At 42.5% G+C, this 20,001-nt stretch overlaps 1 protein-coding gene across 6 annotated transcripts in view; it reads right to left on the reverse strand.

The window, feature by feature from the left end:
* Window positions 1-4,330: 4,330 nt before the first annotated feature.
* The window catches only part of LHX2 (LIM homeobox 2), a 34,173-nt gene continuing 18,502 nt past the window's right edge, over window positions 4,331-20,001 (reverse strand). For all 6 annotated transcript variants that reach the window (XM_054084576.1, XM_054084578.1, XM_009569542.2 and 3 more), the window contains exons 4-5: window positions 13,964-14,169; window positions 4,331-7,458 (exon numbers count right to left, since the gene is read on the reverse strand). In XM_054084576.1, the coding sequence (XP_053940551.1) occupies window positions 7,171-7,458; window positions 13,964-14,169 (494 nt within the window). In that variant the 3' untranslated portion in view covers window positions 4,331-7,170. The remainder of the gene's footprint in view (window positions 7,459-13,963; window positions 14,170-20,001) is intronic.

Genomic DNA, 20,001 nt, shown 5'->3' on the forward strand with positions numbered 1-20,001 from the left:
TGCCTGCTATTGATTTGTTCTCTATGCCTTGCAAATCCTTGAATCAACATGCAATAGCTTCTGGTTTCCATTTTCCAAATCAGGTTCTGCTGTCTTCAGCACAGCTTGGTCATGCAGTACGTAGGACTAGGAGGGTGAGAGCAGAGGTACGCACATGGCCAAGTTCATCTGCTGCTATTTCATTTTCTCATAGTTTCCCATGTGACTTCCACTTCACAGTTACACACATTTTGCTCTAGTTTGGCACTGTTTCTCAAAATAACATGAAGTAACCTCTGGACAGGCTCCATGTGGCCGCGAGGCAGTAAACCATGTCCGTGATGGAAACGGGAGGCAGAAGCCCTGCCTTGGTCCTTGCTCCAGCCAATAGATAGAAAAAGAAGGAGCAGAAATATCTGGAGTCCTTCCAGAAATACGTTCTTCCTTCGAACACCTGGCATTACTTCCAATATAAATGTGGAATTAGACTGGATTATGTTTCTGTACAGATTGTGTAAAATAAAAAGCAGCTGAGCTTTCGACCTTTTCTAAGCCAGCTGATAATGATGGTACCTGCATGTAAGGGGCATCCACACACCTTGCATTTCCAAACAGATCCCCAGGAGTTGAGCTGTTTTGTGGGGAGAAAGTAGTTCTGCAAGTAGCTGCCAATGTCTTCTGAGAGTCCTCTTTTGTGCTGGAATCATAGAATCATAGAATCAAAGAATAGTTTGGGTTGGAAGGGATCTTAAAGATCATCCAGTTCCACTCCCCTGCCATGGGCAGGGACATCCCACTGGATCAGGCTGCCCAAGGTCCATCCAACCTGGCCTTGAACACCTCCAGGGACGGGGCAGCCACAACCTCCCTGGGCAACCTGTGCCAGTGTCTCACCATTCTCATGGTGAAGAAATTCTTCCTAATGTCCAGTCTAAATCTGCCCCCCTCCAGTTTATACCTATTCCCCCTCGTCCTATGACCACAAGCTTTTTTGAATAGCCCCTCTCCAGCTTTCCTGTAGCCCCTTCAGGTTCTGGAAGGTCGCTATAAGATCTCCTCTGAGCCTTCTCTTCTCCAGCCTGAACAAGCCAAACTCTCTCAGCCTGTCCTCATAGGGAAGGTCCTCCAGCTCTCGGATCATTTTAGTAGCCTCCTCTGGACCCATTCCAACAGCTCCTTCTCCTTCTTACATTGAGGATTCCAGAATTGGACACAGTATTCCAGATGAGGTCTCACAAGAGAGGAATAGAGGGTCAGAATCACTTCCCTCGACCTATTGGCCACGCTGTTTTTGAGGTAGCCCAAGACATGGTTGGCCTTCTGGGTTGTGAGTGCCCATTGCGGCTCATGTCGAGCTTCTCATCAACCAGCACCCCCAAGTCCTTCTCCTCAGGGCTGCTCTCAATCACGTTGTCCCCCATTGTGTACTGAAAATGGGGATTGCCCTGACCCAGGTGCAGGACCTTACACTTGGCCTTGTTGAACCTCATGAGGTTCTCACAGCCCCACTTCTCCAGTCTGTCCAGGTCCCTCTGGATGACATCTCGTCCTTCGGGTGTGGCAACTACACCACTAAGCTTGGTGTCATCTGTGAACTTGCTGAGGGTGCACTCAATCTCGCTGTTAATATCATTGATGAAGATATTGAACAGTACCGGTCCCAGTACGGACCCCTGAGGGACACCATTTGTCATGGATCTCCATCTGGACTTTGAACCATTGACCACAACTCTTTGAATACAACCATCCAGCCAGTTTCTTATCCACTGTACCATCCACCCATCAAATCCATATCTCTCCAATTTAGAGAGAAGGATGTTGTGGAGGACCATGTCAAAGGCTTTACAGAAGTCCAGATAGATCACATCCATTGGTTTACCAGTGTCTACTGCTGCGGTTACCCCATCGTAGAAAGCCATTAAGTTGGCCATACAGGATTTGCTGCTGGTGAAGCGATGCTGGTTGCCTTTAATCACCTCCATGTCCTGTATGTGCTTTAGCATAGCTTCTAGGAGGATCCATGAATAGCCAGAAGGGACTCTGGAGAAGCTGTCAGTGCCAGTGGGTGTTGGTGTGTGGAAGCTACAGCCTCTGGGACAAAATGGAAAGGCACAAAAAGAGAGCATGGACACAAAACACACCTAGGAACCGCCGGCACTTGGGGAGCCGCAGAGTAAAGACTCACAGAGAAAAGCATTGTATGGCTTTCATATAAATCTAAAATGGATTCCTGAATTCTGTAGGCACAATAGGGGTAGAAGTGGAAAAGACATAAAGATAAATGAAGGCCACAAATGGACTTCATGACATTAAAAAAGGTTTTTCAGAGTGCGTGTGGTTAAACTTATTTTTGTAACACGAATGGCACTGGCTGCAGTGTAACTTCTGCTGTCATTTAGCACATCAGGTGAAGTACTAGGAGTCAGTGTCAAGTGTGTATGAAATGGAGAAGGTCTGGATCTGTATTAATTAGGGGTGACTGAAAGAGATGGTAGGAGCATCCATGATTGATTTCTTTAAGCATAATATCAGCTCCAAAAGGCATCAGCAGCTGGCCAGGGCAGCAAACTGTTCCTGGAATTCTCTCATGAACCCTGCCCAGATGAAAACGAGCACTGCAGACAGTGCTGGAGGGGAAGAGCCTCTTTTCAAAGAGGAGTGCAGGCTCAGGGGTATGAAACATCTTATCTCCCCAGCCCATGGGTAGCTCACGCTTGTCTGCTAGCTTCTGCAGAAATGGACAGATCATACAGCAACAGAAATGGATATAAAAGCTTTTGAGCTACTTCTAAGGGATCTGTGCATGTGAGCTAATAAAGGCAAGTCTATGGTCAGCAGGGTTAAATCCAACTAGATAACTGTCTGCAACTCCAGCAGAAAACGTTCAGGGGATCTACAGTTTGAAAAAGCTGAAACTGCCTGTCTAGAATAATCACAAACGCAATGATAAAAAAAGTGTTGTTCTGCCTCAAAAAGTTTCATACAACCATTAACAAATTCTCAGAACCTCTGGGTGCAAGAAATGAGCTGTCTTCGGGGACTTAGTCCAGGCAATGCCATCTGTTTAGCTCTGATCTGTCTGCAGGTGACAGACCTGGCCTTTCAGAGATTGTTCTTCCCCACATCCTTGCCCAGAGTAGCTTGGTATCAGTTCCTTGCTCAACCACAGTCTGCAAAGCCCTATTACAGAGTTTCTCTTTTTGAGAACAAGGACAGCAAACAACAAGTGATCAAACACATGAAAATGATGTGAAAAGGCAAATGAAATCATCGTTAAGAAAGCAATTTCTGGAGGCTGTAATAATTTACTATCAGCAGGCTGCACACTTTAAGTACTGTGCCTTGCTCAAAATAAAAACCCCAAACTATTTACTGACCTTCATTGCTACGAAGATCCAGTTATTAGGTCAGAAAAAATGCTGACATTTTGTTAATCTGATCAGAAATCCATTAAATGCCCAGAATATCTTTTTATCTAGACCTTAAAAAAACCCCGTACAATTGATAAATGCGGTTCATGGCCCTGATGCAGCACAACTCTACTTCTACCGGGATGAATGGTGAGAAGAAACAGAGGTTTAATTAGTGTAAAAGGTTACGAGGGTGAGTACAGCTGTAGCAGAAATGTCAGTGATATAGTCTGTTAGGCCTGTTAGTATTGGCTGCTTCAATGGAAACAGTTTTTGAGGCTGGGTTCTCTCTCCCTCAACATGGAGCACTTGCATGCTGGAAGGGATTCATTTGGCATCTCTGCTCATAGCCACGTGTGGCCAGAGTCCATTCCCGTGACAGAACCTGGATACAGCCCTGTCGCAGCACTAATCTTCTGACTGCACCTCATTCCACGTAGAGAGTGAAAGCTCCCTCTAAAACAGTCAGAAGTGCAACTGAACCCAGCTGGAGATTTGAGGCTTTCTACGACTGCCATTTCACATCTGATGTTTTAACTATGGAGAGTAATGCACGATGACTGGTGCAACTCAGTTCTTACTCCCATTAGTGGCAAAAAGCCGAAGCTAGCCTCTGTAAAAAACCTAAAAATGACTCGGTAACACCCTAAATGCTGAAAGAGTGACTTTGTACATAGCTGACAAGAGAAAAAATGGGCCACGGATATAAATTATTACAGTTAATGGCAAACACATTATTTGTTTCTCTGCCACTCCCTAGGAGTTCAGACTTGAATGTTTCTCTAAAGTGTAATCCCCTTTATGTTCTGTATGATGTATGAACTCAAAGACAAAATATTTGCATTATCTTAAATAAACTAGGTAAAATGTATTTCAAAAAGTTTCTTGAGTCAAAAAGTAGCAAATCATTGTATGTATTTTCCATATTTGAGTAGGTTTCATTATATTCTCGTTCTAAGTTACCCTTAAGTCTCTTTCATATTTAAAAAATGAACTACACGCCTATCATGCAAAATGTAAAGAAGTATGTTCAACTAGTTCAAATTAGGTATACAGTAAAAATACACTTCCAAAGAAATATCATTTCCATTTTTGTTCATGTTTTTAACATAATTTCAGACTAATACATCAAATGTGGAACTGTACAAGGATGTGAAGAAACATTAGGATTGCAGTAGTAAAAAAAAATGTACAGCATTCAAAACCAACAAGCTCTAAACAACCAAACAATACCACAGGATTGAAACAGTCATGGGGACAACATAGGTCATTGGAGCCAGAGAGTGAATCCTAATGCACCTACATAAAGACCCTACATAGAATATTGTCTCTTATTTATATGCAAAATCCCTGATTTGATCAAACTGGACAATTTCTCTAATTGTCTCTTATACGTTTTAGAGAAGATTAACACAAGAGTAGTCCCCTTCATAAATGTCAGTTATTTGAAAAGGCAATATTGAGAATTGATTTGAAAGGTATTCCCATCCGTGTGGATTCAGGTAGTTAACATACAAGATCACAAATGATAGCACTGCAAGTTTAAAGAACCATTTGAATTGTTTGCTACATTTGCCGTTACACTTCAGAATTCAGGGTTCAGGTTTTTAAACTGTTTACAGGTTAATACACAGGGTTTATGGGCTGTATCCAGTTAACAGAGGACCAACATTGCCTTTTTAATCCAGAAAAGACCCAGGTAAACATGTCCACAAAACCCCTCCAAGGTTATTGACAATGAACAAAACACCGTACACAGCAGAATCGGTGTCGGAGTGGCTTTGAAAAGTGGATGTGCACTCTCTTACAGCCCAGTAACCAGCACCAGTTCCATATTAGACAATTATATTATGAGGAAAAATGCCTTAGACAGACCTGTAACAGTTATTAATTCAACCCAAATTATCTTTTCTAATGTTTCATCGTTGTGCATAATCTTATTGAACTGTGATGGCCTATTGGGTTTAGTGGTTGGAAAGCAATCCCTTTCACAGACCTTGGCTAGTTATGACTTTTTAGGACTCTCTTCCTTTTCAGAGAACTCACCTGTGAGGTTTTTTAAGCCAAAGTGTAGAAAAGGTTAATAAGTGACCTGATTATGTCAGCATTTCTATCCCACAGCCCTCATTCTCAGAGATCTCTCACTGATCTCGATAGGAATTTGGCTGGCACAAAACCGGCAAATTTTCAGCTGAGAAAGCTGAATAAATGTAGTGCTTTTAAAACCAAAACGTTGTTACCTACTAAATCATCTTCAGTGCATGGAAAAGGGCAAAGGACACAAATCTTGGCACCTATCTTGATATTTATTTGGAATAATATTTGAACAATTTTGATCCAATGGGAATGCCGGATTAGTTTTAGAGAGCCAGCCACATACAACCTAACAATTGACTGAAACAGACTGATTGTAACAGGTTGGGAAAGGAACAACCATACGCATCTTATGTACCACTCAAAATCTATAAAACCACTGGGCAAACAGCATCGCCTATACTCATTCAGATACACAGTTATACTTTGCTGAGGTATTTCTTTAGTTACAGAAAACCATCTTTAAAAACAATGGGAAATAAACTCAAAATATGAGTTATATTCTGCACAGATTTTTTGGGAGAAGTAATTCAATTGTCTGGAAATGTCCAGAATCATTAAAGGAATAACCACATTTATTGGTATCAATAATACCATAGTCTTCCTTGGGTTTTTTATTCCTTCAAAGCATTACAAAAAATGCAAGGCTGTGACTTTATGGAACATAACTTTGCCTCAGCTTTGCCCACCAGTGTTGTAACATAACCTGAAATACTTCTATCTTTCTCCTAAGGAAAACACGATCCAGTGCCCCCCTTTGTAACAGACGGATTGTGGCCACACAGCTGTCAGACCCCCGCTTGCCTCCTCTATCACATGGCATGAGCCCCCTCTTGCACAAAAGCAGGGCTCTTCTCATAAATGCCAGCTGAAGTCAAGTTTCTTTCACATAGGAAAATTAAGTCTAGTTTTTCTGTTTGAATTACAACATTATCTGATAACTTCTACCTGCAACTACCAATTATTGATTTCTCTATAATGAGAACATCCAGACTGTTGTACAAGCTGGATTTCTCATTCAGATACACTTCAGGAACAGGAGGAACATATACATCATATTTAGAGTTTATCCTGGGCAGATACTGTGTTTGAAGTGCAGTTTTCTAATCCTTTTAAACACAATCAGCCTATCTTGATCGTGACACTATTATTAAATGTAACTGCAGCCATTACCAAGTAGTTTCCATAAGTGGTTTTATTACTGGTTAGATTTTACAAATTCTGGTATTCGAACAGACTTCGACCTTAAAATTCTAAAACAACAAAGCAACCAATGAAAGGCTTAGGACTATTCAAAGTAACAAACTCTTAACATTTTTGCCCTGGTCATAAATATACAGAGAGAAAAAGAGAGAAGTGGACATGGAATCCAAATTATGTAGGTAAAACAGTGTATAAGGCACATGGCAGTCTTTGAAAATACAGAAGCTTTAGCCAACTTAAATTAATTGCTGTTTCCCTTGCTCAGTCCACAAAACTGTACAGTTACACAAATGTTGTGTTGCGATAGATCTTCCAAGTTATTCTTCCGTCCATACTCTGTAACACCAGAACACTACACTTCCTTCTGTTTTTTAGGAGAGATCCTAATTGTGGTTAGTCAGTTGCTCAAAGCCTCTATTAAAATACACTTGGAATTTCAACTAAGAATAATTTCTTTTTTAAAGAAATTATTAAGAAAGAGTCATCAGAAAAGATTCGTAAGAGTTGTCTGTGAAGGACTTCGAGATTCATGAACCTCAAGACTTCCCGGCACTGACGTCAAGACAGATGTCACAGTAGGCATAGTAGGATTAGTCAAGTCCGTTAAAGTAGTGGGAGTGCTGGATGGACTCATGGAGGCATTGGATATTTCTGAGGCAGGACCTGATGGGGTCCCTGCTTGTAGTGTTGAGTCTGAAGTCTTATCCACCCCTGTGTTTTCTTGACGTAAGAGGTTCCGTCTGAATTTGGCTCGAGCATTTTGAAACCAAACCTGAAATAATTTAATATAACAGGGTAGCATTTAAAGAGCTGCAGAGTTTAAAAAACCAAAAGCATATTCACAAATTCACCAACTCTTGAATTGCGGGAGATGTTTTTACTGGTAACACATTAGAAAAGTAGCCCCAGTCATGAGGAGTGTCCTCTGCACTCCTGCAAAGCATTCCTCTTTCCCTCTCTTGCAATCCTGTGCAAACAGTTTGCCTGGGACAAGAGTGGACTGAGGATGTAGGAGGGGAGCCATTCTGTGCAGGCTATGCATAAAGATGCTTAGAAATCTGGCAGCCCACATGAAACCACATTTGTCCTTAATCCCAGAATTATTTGTCTGGGTGAGGCAGACATCGAACATCTGAAGAATATAAAATAACAAGTTTCAGCACCTTTGTATCTCAAGTTCGTCTCCCCTCATAAGCATCAGGTGACAGGCCACAGCACCCTGCCTTCCTGCGTACCCTGAGAGCTCTCCCAGGAGTTTTCCCACATCTCAGTGTCAGCAGTGCTCTCGCTTTTCTAAAAGGACTCTCCTTTCTTACTCTTCTTTCTCAAATGCTTCAGCTCCCTTCGCCTCTCTCTGTCTCCTGTTTCAAATGTTTTCAGTACTGGAATGAAGCTGGCAGAAGAAGCTTGAATGGTTTTAAACACCCACACTGCATTAAGAACTGTCAGTTCAGTAGAAATGATATCCACACACAGATTTTTTTCCAAGATCGCTACTTCTTCATTATTTGATTATTATCTATTAGTGAGGGTCAAAAGCTATGACTTCATCTTTCTTAGTTCAGTCTTGGTGTTTAGGTCCCAGTTAGTACTGCTCTCCACTGTCTGCAGGAGTTGTTTAAAGATACAATATTTTTCTGACCTATTTGAAAAACTTGCATGAAACCCAGGTACAGAACATGACTTCAACTGAACTTGAAAATGTCATTCAATACCCTCTGTTCACCCTGATATGTGTCGGTATCGCGTCATTTCATTTCTGCGAACTGGCTGAAGTTTCGCTGCACTTATTTAGCAGAAGGCCTTCTGTCATTGTTATGTCCTTTGTAATGGACTCAATCCTGATCCTACCGTCCTCACGTTGACCTACAGGGAATAGGATCAAGCCTTTCCATTCCAGATGCAATAAGCCTCATCATTTCTGTATCTGTCGGAGAAAGGAATAGAGGATCTGCATAGACAAACAGTGTCTCCATCAGACTTCTCCGCTGTGGCCTGTACGGGGAAATGAGCATGTGGAGCTCACAAGGCCACACCAACCTGTACAGAAATTCTGCCGCTACCTCTGGAGCAGCATGGCCCATCCGCAGGGCACGCTTTAAGCCAAACCACTATCACAGGAGGGATCCATAAATACAAGCACAACTGTAAGGCATTCTCTTTGCATCCTCAGCTGTCAGCGCAGTTAGAACTGATGAACGTGTCTCAGCTGTTTTTCCTCTGACTGATTTTCTTCTCATCTATAGATGGTCCAGCCCCATCCTGCTATTGAGCACTCTTACTTTTTCCCTGGAAAGATTTCTCCTCTACCCCAGGGTCTTTAAGGTGCACACCCTCTCTCTCACACTCTCTCCAGATAATTTCACACCTCTGATTATTAAAAATACATGTATTTATATAAGCAGTAGTTCCAAATGTAAGTAACATTTCCATTCCTAATCACAAAACAATTTTCTTTAGAGTGTGCAAAAAAACTGTAGAAAGCACCATAAGTATTTTGTTTATTTATATTGTTCTTAAATATCCAATTGCTCCTTAACTTTAACAAGGCGAGAGACTCTATTGTATTTTTTCTGTGTGTGTTTTGAAACATGTAGGATGTAAAGAAAAATGAATGAGATTATTGATGTTTATGTATTCTCCTTTATCTTCCATTAAATATGAAAACCTGTGCTTGTATGCCTTTCCAATGACCGTTCATACCGCTTTTGGGAGCTGCAGATATGAGATAGTTCATTCTCTCTTTAAGAGTGATAATGCATGTTAGACAGAGAAAATATTGCATAATCTTGTAAGTATTATTCAAAAATAGAGATTATAGGACTACTTTCACTTCCTCACTGAGATATTGTCAAGGTTAGTCAGCCAATGGTTATAAAGCTCCTAAAAATTGTCCAATAATAAATATTCATATTATTACTGAAGAGGCATCTAAATATTTGTTAATTGAAATCCTGAAAATACCTCATCTTATGATCGAAAGGGATAACATAAATGTCGAGATAGCGATTATCAGTTAGGGACGATATTCAGCGAAGCCTTCACGTTGAAGAGTAGTGAAAGAATTAAGCCTATTGTTTTCCAAGCTGTGGGAATGTGGGCCTGCTTCTCTGCTGCCCTGCACTGTTATGGCTGCGCAAAGTGGCATGCAGGCACTGGGCAGCCAGGGTTGCCCGTGCACGATGGCAGCAGCGCAGTGTGCTCCCGTGGGCAACTTGGGCCCTGCACCTGTAAGGGTCTTATAGAAAAGTAAAGAAGTAACTACCTAAACACACACAACTGAAAGAATTGTTCCAGAAGGACTTGCCTCACAGCAATTACACAATTAGGGATCTGTCTTCAGTACTGAGGAATAAACTAAACCATTGGGAAGGATTTAGTACTTTCAGTCCAACTGTATCATTATAAGGCTATTCCAAATCAAAGGGGAAATATGGACCAAAACTCTCACGGAAAAATAAAAGCAGCTGCAAGCTCCACCACAGATGCTACCACATTCTGCTCCGTAGGGCTGGATGCCTGCAGCTGGGCAACTCAGTAGCTAGGCGGGTGGTAGGTACTGCAGTTGAAATATTGTACTGCCTCTTCAGAGATCTGTGCAGCTAACTCTTGTCTCCATCAAGCAAAACAGAAATTAAATAACTTCTCCATCTGATAGGGAAGTATTGTAAGTAAATACACTAAGTATTGTCAGGGATTCAGACACTGCAGTGAGTGAGATCATCTGATCACCTCCGATAACTTTAGTTCCTTGCCTGCAACACCTCCGTTGTCACAACTCTTCTGTATTGATTGTATGAAGAGCTTGTCCTGGGAACAAATTTTTAAATACTCAATACTACCTGGAGAGGTTTGAGGTTTCTGAATTTTACTAACTAAGTGGTGGAGAAACAAAATCATAAAGGCTGTTGCACCACAAAACAAACTACATTCACTCATTGCAAACACTTTCTGGTTACTCCTGTAATTACAGAATACACAGCTAATGGGAAACTATGGGATGTTGTATGAATGAGGGCTCGATAAAGAGCCTGCAGCATGCTAGCCTGAAGCAAATCTTCACTGGAAGGCAGTGCAGGGTACCTACGTGTGACTGAAAATCTTTGTGCTTGTTGACTACTGGAAACTGAATTAGCAAAGTCAAAATGCACAGAGTAATCTCTGTAGGATTTTCATAGCAACTTTGCTGGGGAGTGATTCAAGGAAGAATAAGCAGTGTACAAGACACCCATTGAAAAGTAACACTTCAGGCTCCTAAACTGCTTTTGCCATGGATAATCATATTCCAGACTCCTGGGGAGAGAAGAGGCACATACCTATAGCTAGCAAACCATGTCTTCCTAGGGCTATCTGCTTCCACCTTCCCTTTCTAAACTCACAAAAAGCAAGATCAGCTCCCAAAAGAGGAAGATTTATGCCAGTTAGTTAGCTCAGAATTAGCTGGTCACTTCAATTATAAATGACAGCTTACAATAATGAGCTTGCCCTCCCCCGCTGCAATACAAGAAGTATATGAATTAAATTTCAAATATAAAGCTATGTTGAAATGAAAACGAATAAAAATAGGGGTTAAAAATAAAATAGGTTTACTGTGATTCTAGTCTAGCTACTTATGGAAATTAGCCTGCATCACAAAGCTGCTGAAGAAATATAATTTAGGAAGCAGCACATTACATTTCCATGCCATCCCACTTCTGGACATGTGTAGCTGGTGATTAGTTGCATACAGAGCAAAGACAGCAGTCACATCCTCCAAATCCGATACCACAGATCATGGTCAAATTCTCTGCTCATCTACAAACAGAGCACCCTCATTACATGTTCTGTGGGACCGTCTATACAGTAAGGGAACTACAGCTGTTCCCTAAATCACTAAGAAATCTGCTAAGGGTGTTTGGGGAATAATAATGGTTTCAGAACAAAATAATCTGTTTCTCCTGATCTATTGCCTTGTATTTTCTCTTAAAATAGATTATACACAAAGAGCCACAGCCACATCAGCTGACCTGAGAGCTGAATATACAGAAAATACAACAGCTTACAAACACACCTGCCAAGAGCATAGGTACTGCAGGAGACTACTTACTGCTGGCAAGTGTGCACGCACGCCTGGGTGGCCACACGCCTACAGTGTGTAAGACAGACTAATTCTGACGATGCTTGTTTAGATCAATAGTGACAGCGAATTATTTCATGTTCAATAAGCGACACAGTTAGAATGCCAGCCCAACATCATGAAGAGTTTTCTCCAGCAAAGACCAACCCCGAAACTCACACAGGTGAACTTCTGTGTTTGAAAAATTGCCTCTCTCGGGTTAGAGATTAACCAATTGGGCACCAAGGTTTTAAAATCAAAACAAATTTGTTTTGTCATGGTCCAAATTAGTTTTCAAACCAAAAGTCAAAGAGTATGGATTACAGAGTGCTGGTAACAAGACAGGAGAACTCAAATGATACTGGACAAACTATCACTCAGAGCCGTTTTATTGAATTGCCTCCAATAGCATCATCCTCTGGGTGCAAAACTCACCACTGACTATTACCTTTCACCACTCTTCACCTAAAGGAGCCCAAACATACAGGAGTGTTTAACTGTGGAAGTAAAAGAGGTGAAACGCCAGTTACCAAAATGATGAAACATATTCAGAGGAATCGTAAGGGACTGCCACAAAAAATAGAGGAACCACTAAGTACCTTAAAACTGCTAGATGTGATACAGTTAAGGTGGAAACAGAAGCAATGAAGAAACTGAAAGCGGAACTGAAGTGAAATGGAGGTGTGGAATCTAATTTTGGAGACAAGGAAATACATTCTGAGAATGAAGGAAGGAAGGAACAGAGACAATAATTTGGAAAAAAGATGGAAGAAAAGACCCATTAGGTGAAGAGAGAAATAGAAGTAAAAGTTGGTGTGGAGTAAGGAGAGAGAACACAAAATGATCAAAAAAAAGTCATTTTCTAGACACTGATCTCATTTCTTAATGCTCTATATGAAGTGTCTCAAACAATTCATGTGTGAGCACACTGCAATGGACAGAACGGGTATTAATGGAGTGTCTAAACTCTGAGGGTAAAATAAAGGAGAAGTGTCAAAATATGGGTAGACAAATGCAGTAAATTATTTTGCCCATATTTTTGGATACAAGAGAGCTGCTATGAGAGACACTGAATCGAGTGTTAGGATGTGCAGCAGTTGTATCAGAGGAAACCGTTCCACCACCTCAAACCAGCCTCATAAGAATTAAAAAAAAATAAATTCCAGCTATGGAGGACATAGCCAAGAGAAGTAATCACGGATGGGTTTTCATTAGCAGTTTTTACTGGGAAGCCTACAAAACTTTTACTCCCTCTTCTGTTAGGTTTTAACACTATCAGGTCCAGAATCTCTCCAGTGAACTCAGTTTCTCTTGATATTTTTGCCTACTGCCCTCCACCTGCCCAGGAACTTAGGAGAGCTGCCCACTGTGCCATCCCAGGAGTCTGCACTGAGCCTTACCCGTCTCTACGAAGCCCACAAACCATTTTTCTACAATTAAGACCCATTTAAAAATTTCAGCAATAGATCCTGGAATGCCACGGCTCCTAGACGCCCAAATTTACCTCTAGGTATAGTGTTTAGATAAGAGTCCATTAAAATTGACTTCTTGAATCAGAACTATAAATTAAAATGCAGCTGAATCAACTAATACTCTCATCTTTGTTTCCCATAATAGTTCAAACACAGCATGTGTTCTTGAAGCAAGAAAAATCCAGCTTTCAGAGAAAAAGTACTTTTAAAAATGCAGCTTCCGTTCATTCTAAGTTACTAAATTGAATAAAAAATTAATCTTTGAAAATTAAATATGTCCACTTAAATTATGAAACAGAAGATATCATCCTTGTTGTGACAAAATAAACCCAGAGTGCTGATTAATTTCTTATTAAGGTAAACATTCTAAACTTTTCTCAATGAAGAGCTCTCTATTTACACTGAACACACTAAAATAAGTCACGTTTTCTAACACCAGATTGGAAGCTAAAACACACACCAGAATTAACTGACTACGGAAAACAAGCAGAGCCCCAAAGCTTACCAGCTGGAATTGGAAATTAGAACCCAGTGAGCTACCTTGGGGAAACGGAGAGGAAATCACTTTTCTCACTCTTCCTAGGACTTAACAGAAGTCTCACAGAAAGCAGAAAAACTTAAGAGGATCTTGAAGATCAGCAAAACCCAGCATTTCCAATATAAAATTGCTATTTGATTTGCTTTCCAAGACACAAGGCTGCTGCTCTTACCTGCAGAACTCTCTTGGTCAGGCCGGTTTTCTGAGCTAGCTGTTTCAAGTCCTTGGCATCAGGATTGTGGTTAATAGCAAAGTACGACTTCATTGTCCGCAACTGGTGGTGTTTGAATGATGTCCGCATACGCTTTGTTTTTTGATTGCTGGGGTATTGCTGGTCTCTGTCCAGGTGGTCACCATCGTTTTCATTGCAACTTAGAGCTTAAGGCAACAAGAGGAAAAGGCATGTAAATCTACCGCTCTGTGACCAGCATTGTTTGTGGTTCATCTGAGTGCAGCAATTAAAATAACACACCATGGCATGCGTTATTCTGGTACAAATCCTACTTGCCTTTCCCTCCATCTTCTATTTTTCTTGTACAATACCCAGCCCGCAAGGACCCTCACCTGCCTCTTTCTGGCTTTTAAAATGTCAGCTCTGCTTCCCTCTTTCCTCCTCTCCATCTCCACACAGCCTTTCCTCCACTTTCTGCTTGTAGGACAGTGGCTGTCCTCAACTCCATAAAGTGTTTTAATGTACTTTGTATCACTGTAAATTGCATTGTAATTCACAAAGCGAGCTGTACAATAGTCCACTTAAATCTCAATGGAACAGACCAGTTAAAATTAGAATTATTTTCCCCATCAAACTAAACCCTGTAGAGCACAAGAGAGACCATTAAATTAAACACTATAAAAGAAATAAAGTTTTTGGGTACCGGACAGCAAATTATTGCTATAATGTGACTAGCTAAAGAAATAAGGCTGTTAATATAATGACAAGCCAAATGAAAAATATCTTTTTAATTATTTATATGTTTAAATTTCCTTTTTTTAAAAAAAGCATTTGCAAATACTGGTTTGAATGATCAAGTGTGGTATCCTTCCAAAATCACTGAGTGACGCTCATTGACACATTTGTATAAATTAAACACGAAGCCTTTAAAGGAGGGTTATGAACAAGGAACGTTATAATAATTATCCAGTAGTATTAAATGTTGAAAGCCAAGCAAAATAATCCCGTAGACTAAAAGTAGTTTTTCATTTATTTGTGCACACAGCAAACCATAGAAAAACTCTTAAAATAACATTAAGGATCGAGTTAAACCCACTAAAAAAATCAGGGATGTAACTGAAAATTAGCTCTGACAAACTATCATTAATTTACTTTTTCTGTTCCAGTATCTGTAACTACCTTTTCATTTCCTATTACTTCTATGTTAAAAATCCCTACTATCTCTGTTCTGTGTTGCTTTAAAAAAAAAAAAAAAAAGGAAAAGATTGTATTTTAAAAGAGGAAAGAGGAATTATTGGTGAATTTCTCACACACACAACCAGGTTTGTTTTCAGTTGTCCCCTACTGCTGGTTCATTACAAGAGAGTACATCTCAAAAACGTGAATCCTTCCAGCCCTACTTGAAATTCCCACTACCCATCAGAGGTTTTCAGCCCTACTGAAAACTCACAGATTCGACAAGGCGTGCATAAGAAATAGGTCTAAAAAATACCCCTAGCCTGCAGGTACACCCAGGTACCAGTGCACCCCAGCTCTACAAAAAGCAGGTTTGCAGCAACGCAGCAGCTGCTTTGCATACTTCAGCTTTTCAGAAACTTCCACAAAGCTGTGGCACAACATAGCAGGCACCCTGCAAAAACCCAGTTTTACGTCCAAAAGCACATTTATTTAAAGGATATGTAGAAAGTGTCCAAAGCCTCAGACATTTCTCCATGTTTCTGTACTCCCATAATTTTAAAAAGAGCTTAAAAAATTGTACTGCACATATAAATGTGCATGTGTGCTTGTGGGTGTGTGCGTGCATTCATATAAAGCCTTTCCAGACCAGAGCATCTTGTGCCAAATTGTAGCAATAAGAAGCATTTCTGCTTGTTTTCCTGTGGCATGGAACGACTGGAAGTGCCTGAATTTAAAAGGTATAAGAGGCATAAAGGAGATAGTAAAAACGCAGTATTAATGGAGCTGGATGGAAGGCAGTCAAATCTTCCTTCTGGTTTAAGAACTGAAACCTAGTTGCCAAGTGGGGTCACCCCATGTGCTCCAGACTCCTTCACAGCTCCAATTCCCAGTGTAAAGACTGGGATGAATAACTGAAACCATATTGCTCATGGCAAATTCTATTATGGAAATGTAAAACCAAGCAGTGCCTGGTTTTAAAATGTACTCCCGGAATTTTAGATATTTGTAATGGAAAAGACTTCCGTGTGTTATCTTAAATGCTTTCAAACCCTCCTAGAAAGAACAAGGCAGACTCAGGAGGAAATGCATCAAAATACCTGTCTGAAGGACTGAGGTCTGTTCATGTTTATATGCAACAAAATAAACCCTAGGCCTGTAAGTAGTTGAATTTTAACTTGTTCCATAGAGAAAGAGAGAAATTCAGGATACAAGGAAATAAAAGTGATCCAACACCCTCCCAGAATGGGATGAGAATATCAGCTTTTCATCCAGCCCTGACAGGATAGAGAACAATTTATTCTGCTATTTTTTCATGGTTTTTACCTCCTCATTCACTAAAAAAAAAAAATAGTAAAATGACAGTAAATATGTACCATTTGAGACTGGCAAGCTATTGTCCTTTTCCATGAAGAAAGTTCTAGGACAGATTTTGAAAGTACACAAGGGTGCCTGCTGTTCATTGCCTTGCACAAGTGGTTCGGGTACCCCCAGGCATCACCCAATATGACAAATATTCCCAGTTAGTGCCAATCCCCCTTTCAACTCTGATGGGTCTAATACTACATGCATCTCTCTTGGCACAGGCATTGCAGGCACAGCGAATGGGCTAAGGGTGGGGGCATGGCGAGATTTTAAGAGCTGAGGAGTTTCTGGAGAAGGCATCACAGCATGAGACTAACACTGTACAGGCTCCTCATGCAATCCTCTGATTTTCAGGCACCTCTTCCCTGTTTCTTTGTGGTTTCCCTGTGTATCTCCCAAAGGAACTGTTAAACTACCCCTACCTAAGATTTCCATTCAATTGCATTATCTAGGGCTCCTGCTGGGGCTGCAGAAATACAGCTGGTGAAATTCCAGTTGAATAGAGGAGTTTTAAACTGACCAACGTTTCATTCTTATGTTGTGATAAAACAAATTCTGAAGTGGTGCCAAGTCTCTTTTTGACCCTAGAACTTCTCCAAAGTCCTTGTGACTTCCCTCCAGTGCCTACATCCAGGCCATTGCCCTCCTGTCCTCCGGCTGGTCTTGCCAGTGGCCAGCTCTTGCAGCCTCCCTCCACCACCAGCATCATGGTACAAACATCCTCTTGGCCGTAAGATGGTGATGTCCATGGAAAGCATCACTGGAAATCAAGAGTAAAATGGTATGTTTTGATACCAATGGCCAAAATACGCTCTGCAGAATAATGCATAATGCCATCTCCAAAAGCAGCGACACAAGTGTAAAGCAGGATGTACTGTCATCTTTGTGACAAATACTATGGAAGAAGGAAAATTAGGAGCAGTGTTTCATACTCAGATGGTCATATCCTCCCATCCCCCCAGGTCTGGATTCAGGACAAAGCACATGCTTAGCAGTTAGCAGGTCACTACACATACAGGGCACGAAGAAGATAGGAAAGAGGAATTTCCTTTGGGGGAACTTCTGTTCTTGTATTTGACATGTTAAATTACCAATTACCCAGAAAGAAAGCAAAAGTAATCCTGATTCTGAAAGAGTGATGAAACAAGAGGCACATTTGGTGCCTGCATCAGCTCTCTGTATCCAGTGGCTCAGGAACGTACAACCCTTTCCTTCTGTAACAAGAGTCAAGGGGGTGTTTTAACCTTCTGCTGCCTGGAGAGGGAACTTGTGATTAACTAGTCCAGGCAGGGGTGCAGCGTGTTTGCTGTTCGGCAGGGGCGCGTGAAGGACTTTGCTGTATCCACATCCTTGAACGGGACAGAAGTGAGACAGAGCCCTCCGAAGGCAACGTGGGACAGAAAGAGAGAGAGGCTTTCTTCCCAGTGGAAGGAGAAGACACTTGGAAAGGGCGAAGGCCTGAGTTCCTGGGATCAGGAGAGGTGAAGCTGCGGCCCTTGGAGCAGGCGGGGCGCCCCTCGCTGCTCCGGAGGCGCTCGGCAGCCCCGAAAAGAGGGGGCCCCGCCGAGCCCTGGGAGCCGCAGGCACAGAAAGCGCTGCCTAAGCCTTGGCACGGCGAGAAGTGTTTCAGGAGGAGGGAGATAAATCCCGTCTTAAGGAGCTACCGTCTCCGGGCTGAGCACCGCAGGGCCGCGAGAGCGGAGAGCCGGGATTAGAAACCCCGGGACAAAAGGGCCGGTGTCCCGCTGCCCCGGGGCTGCCCGCGGACGCGGACCCCCCCTTCCCCCGCGGGGCCGGAGCGGGGCCGCCCCGGGCACCGGGCCCCGCGGGAGGAGGCGGCCGCCGGGCTTTTTCCCCTCAATTAATCCCAGTGAATGGCGCCGAATGGCCGGTGCGGGCGCGCGGGGATCCCCGGGGCGCCGCGATTAACCCGGGCGGCCCCGGCCCGTTCCGCTCCCGGGGCTCCGCTCCCCGGGCTCCTCCCGAGGGCCCCCGCTCGCCCCTGGGGAGCGGCAGCGCCGGCCCGCGATGCCCCGAGCGCGGACAGAAGGGACGGAAGGGAGAGGGGAGAGCTCTGCTTTTGCCCAGGGAATCGCTGCTAGACATCCCTTTATAAGCTGCGACTCCCGTTTGCTCGTTCGGCAACTGCAGTCACAGGAAAGCTTATTCTGAGCTTTCGGTCCCAGGGGAAATGAGGAGAGAAAGGGAAATTCGAGCTTCAAAACTTTCCCGGCTTTCCCCATTTCTGTCAGGAAATACACTGTTGGCAAATCCTGTTCGGAGGCTCAGGATCCCCAGCAAACAGCCTCGCGCACCCCAAAACCCCGGTCATGGCCTCTGCAGCCCCCCCTACCCCAAAACCCCACTACCGGCCCCTACAGCTCCCGTCCTCTGATAAACAGCCCCCTCAGCGCCCCAAAATCCTGGTCCTCGCCTCTGTGGCCCCCTCTTGCACCCCAAAACCCCGCTCGCGGCCTCTGCAGCCCCCTCCCACCTCACAACCCCGAGCCCGGCCGCCTCAGTGCCCGGGCGAGCAGTCCCCTCTTCTCCCGCACGGACCCCGCTCGCCACCCGCCTGGGCCCTTACTGAAACGCTGTGTGTCTTCCCGCTAGTAAAGGGAGGAAATATTTCTGAATATTCTCGCTACCTGCACAGATCAGGGGTGTTTTACCAGCCCGCGGTGCCCCAAGTCTGCACAGCACGCCTGTCATTTTCGAGGGTATTTTAGTGTCTTCACGTTAAAGACAAGCTAGATACAAATGAATAAAATATAGCAGGCTGTGGGAGGTTTGGGGTCTAATTCACAAAGGGAGTATTCAGAATTCCTTACAGGTGCTTCTGTGTTCAGCAAGCTTTCAGCCATTGATTTACTGACCTAAAAAAACCCATCAAACTCCATTCCAACAAGTGAAAGAAGAAATTATGATCACAGGAACACACTTTAGGAAAAAAAAAAAAGAAAAAAGAAGAAAGAAAAAAGAAAGAAAAGCAAGAAGAAAGAAAGGGGAAAAGAAATCTTTTTGAAGTTTCAGCATCCTTCTAAGCTATTTTCCACTTGTCAGGCTCCATCCACATCTAAAACCCATCATCCCCGTGCAAACCGAGCCTCGTTTAAGTAGGAGGGGAAAAAAAAAAAGAAAAAAAAAGAAAAAAAAAAAAAGAAGTCAGTCCATTTCGTGTTGGAGATGAATATTTGCTGCAATTCACAAAATAATTCCCGTCGGGTCCCCCTTTTCCTACAGCCTCTGAGTATAGATTTATTTACACAAAGTATTCTACACAAATTGCCAGCAACAGATCTTCTCAGAGGACAACGTTGTGCATTTCTGAGAAGAAAACGAGAAGTTCCATTAAAAGTAAAAAACTATCACACTTTTAAACAGTTTCTCTTTAAAAGGCACAAAATCAAAAGCTTTCCAATAATTTGCTATTTTGTTAAATTTTACATCAACGGGCCTGATTTCCAAGATCAATGGCACTTGTTTTCGCATAAATT

The sequence above is a fragment of the Cuculus canorus genome, chromosome 19 (genome assembly GCF_017976375.1).
Source record: "Cuculus canorus isolate bCucCan1 chromosome 19, bCucCan1.pri, whole genome shotgun sequence".
In the NCBI taxonomy this organism is placed as follows: Eukaryota; Metazoa; Chordata; class Aves; order Cuculiformes; family Cuculidae; genus Cuculus; species Cuculus canorus.